This window comes from Apis dorsata, unplaced genomic scaffold, assembly GCF_000469605.1.
Source record: "Apis dorsata unplaced genomic scaffold, Apis dorsata 1.3 scaffold_19, whole genome shotgun sequence".
NCBI classification, from domain to species: domain Eukaryota; kingdom Metazoa; phylum Arthropoda; class Insecta; order Hymenoptera; family Apidae; genus Apis; species Apis dorsata.
The window spans coordinates 144,138-145,855 of NW_006263321.1; the positions used below are offsets into that span (position 1 = coordinate 144,138).

The 1,718-nt window shown below is 45.8% G+C and overlaps 1 protein-coding gene across 3 annotated transcripts in view; it reads left to right on the top strand.

The window, feature by feature from the left end:
- Positions 1 to 1,699, top strand: part of LOC102680638 (acetylcholine receptor subunit alpha-L1) — a 3,530-nt gene extending 1,831 nt beyond the window's left edge. For 2 of the 3 annotated variants that reach the window (XM_006607762.2, XM_006607760.2), the window contains exons 6-7: positions 48 to 1,049; positions 1,155 to 1,699. In XM_006607762.2, the coding sequence (XP_006607825.1) occupies positions 48 to 1,049; positions 1,155 to 1,361 (1,209 nt within the window). In that variant the 3' untranslated portion in view covers positions 1,362 to 1,699. The remainder of the gene's footprint in view (positions 1 to 47; positions 1,050 to 1,154) is intronic. The other variant, XM_031509551.1, reaches the window with a different exon arrangement.
- Positions 1,700 to 1,718: the final 19 nt, after the last annotated feature.

Below are 1,718 nucleotides of genomic sequence, written 5' to 3' on the forward strand. Positions count from 1 at the left end.
AATCGAAATCGATCCCTGAATCCTGATCTGTTCGAATCGCTGCTCAGATCGACTTGAAACACATCAATCAAAACATGGGAGACAAAGTGGAGATCGGGATCGATCTTCGCGAGTACTACCCTAGCGTCGAGTGGGACATACTGGGGGTTCCAGCCGAACGGCACAAGAAATATTACCCGTGTTGCGACGAGCCCTATCCCGACATCTTCTTCAACATCACTCTACGCCGAAAAACGTTGTTCTACACGGTGAATTTGATCGTCCCATGTGTGAGCATCTCGTATTTGTCGGTGCTCGCGTTCTACTTGCCCGCGGACTCCGGCGAGAAAATCGCCCTCTGCATCAACATCCTACTATCTCAAACAATGTTCTTCCTCTTAATATCGGAGATCATACCATCCACCTCGTTGGCGTTGCCTTTGCTCGGCAAATACTTGCTGTTCACCATGATCCTCGTCGGCCTCTCGGTAGTTATAACGATCGTAATATTGAACGTTCATTACCGCAAGCCGAGCACCCATAAAATGGCCCCTTGGGTGAGGAAGATTTTCATAAGGAGATTACCCAAACTTCTTTTAATGAGGGTGCCCGACGATCTGTTGAACGATCTTGCCGCTCATAAGATGCACGGTAGAGGAAGGTCCGGGAAGAAGAGCAAATTCAACGCCGCTGTCGCTGCAGCCGTGCAATCCTCCTCCATAGTCTCGTCCCCTGATTCCGCTCGTCATCAACGAATCGGCGGTGAGTGTCGTGCGTATTCCATTCTTATGATTGAAAAGAAATATATATATATATGCGCGTTGGGGGAGGGGGAGGGGTGTAACGACGCAACGGTTTCAGGATGCAACGGACTGCACACGACGACCGCGCATAACAGATTTTTGGGAGGGATCGGTGGATACAATGGACTTCCCACGGTGATGTCCGGGTTGGACGAGTCCCTGAGCGACGTAACGCCAAGGAAGAAATATCCTTTCGAGCTCGAGAAAGCTTTGCACAACGTGATGTTCATTCAGCACCACATACAACGGCAAGACGAGTTCAACGCGGTATGTATGGTGTTTTCGAATGAAAGCGTGGATGAAAGTGTTGGGGAGATGTTTTGCGACGTTTATCACGTAATTTCACGAATTTTGAACATCCAATTTGGACAGGAAGATCAGGATTGGGGTTTCGTAGCCATGGTTCTCGACAGACTTTTCCTATGGATCTTCACTATAGCTTCGATCGTTGGCACGTTCATCATTCTCTGCGAGGCACCGGCCCTTCGTGACAACACCAAACCGATCGACATGGAATATTCCTCCGTGGCCCAGCAACAATTCCTTCCTAACGATGATATTTTGGAAACTCTCGTGTAGAAATATTTGGTGTAGACGTGTTGCGGAGAAAGCGCCAGGGGGTGCCGATGTATCTCTTATTAAAGACTTTATCATAGTACAATGTCGCGTCAATCAAAGATTTTTCCTTCACTTTCTTGTTTCTCAACTCGTTGCGAGACGCATTTGTCCAATCGCGAATCAACACCCTTGGCTACATACTTTATATACGTTTTATTAGAAGATATAAGATTTTCGATATCTCAAAATGTCTAAAAGTACTCGACGGTATATAGTACTTACACGCACATGACGATTAAGTGCTCTTGAATTAACAATAAACGTGTTAACCGTTCAGCTAAATAAAAAAAAAAAAAAAAAAAAAAAAAAAAAAAAAAA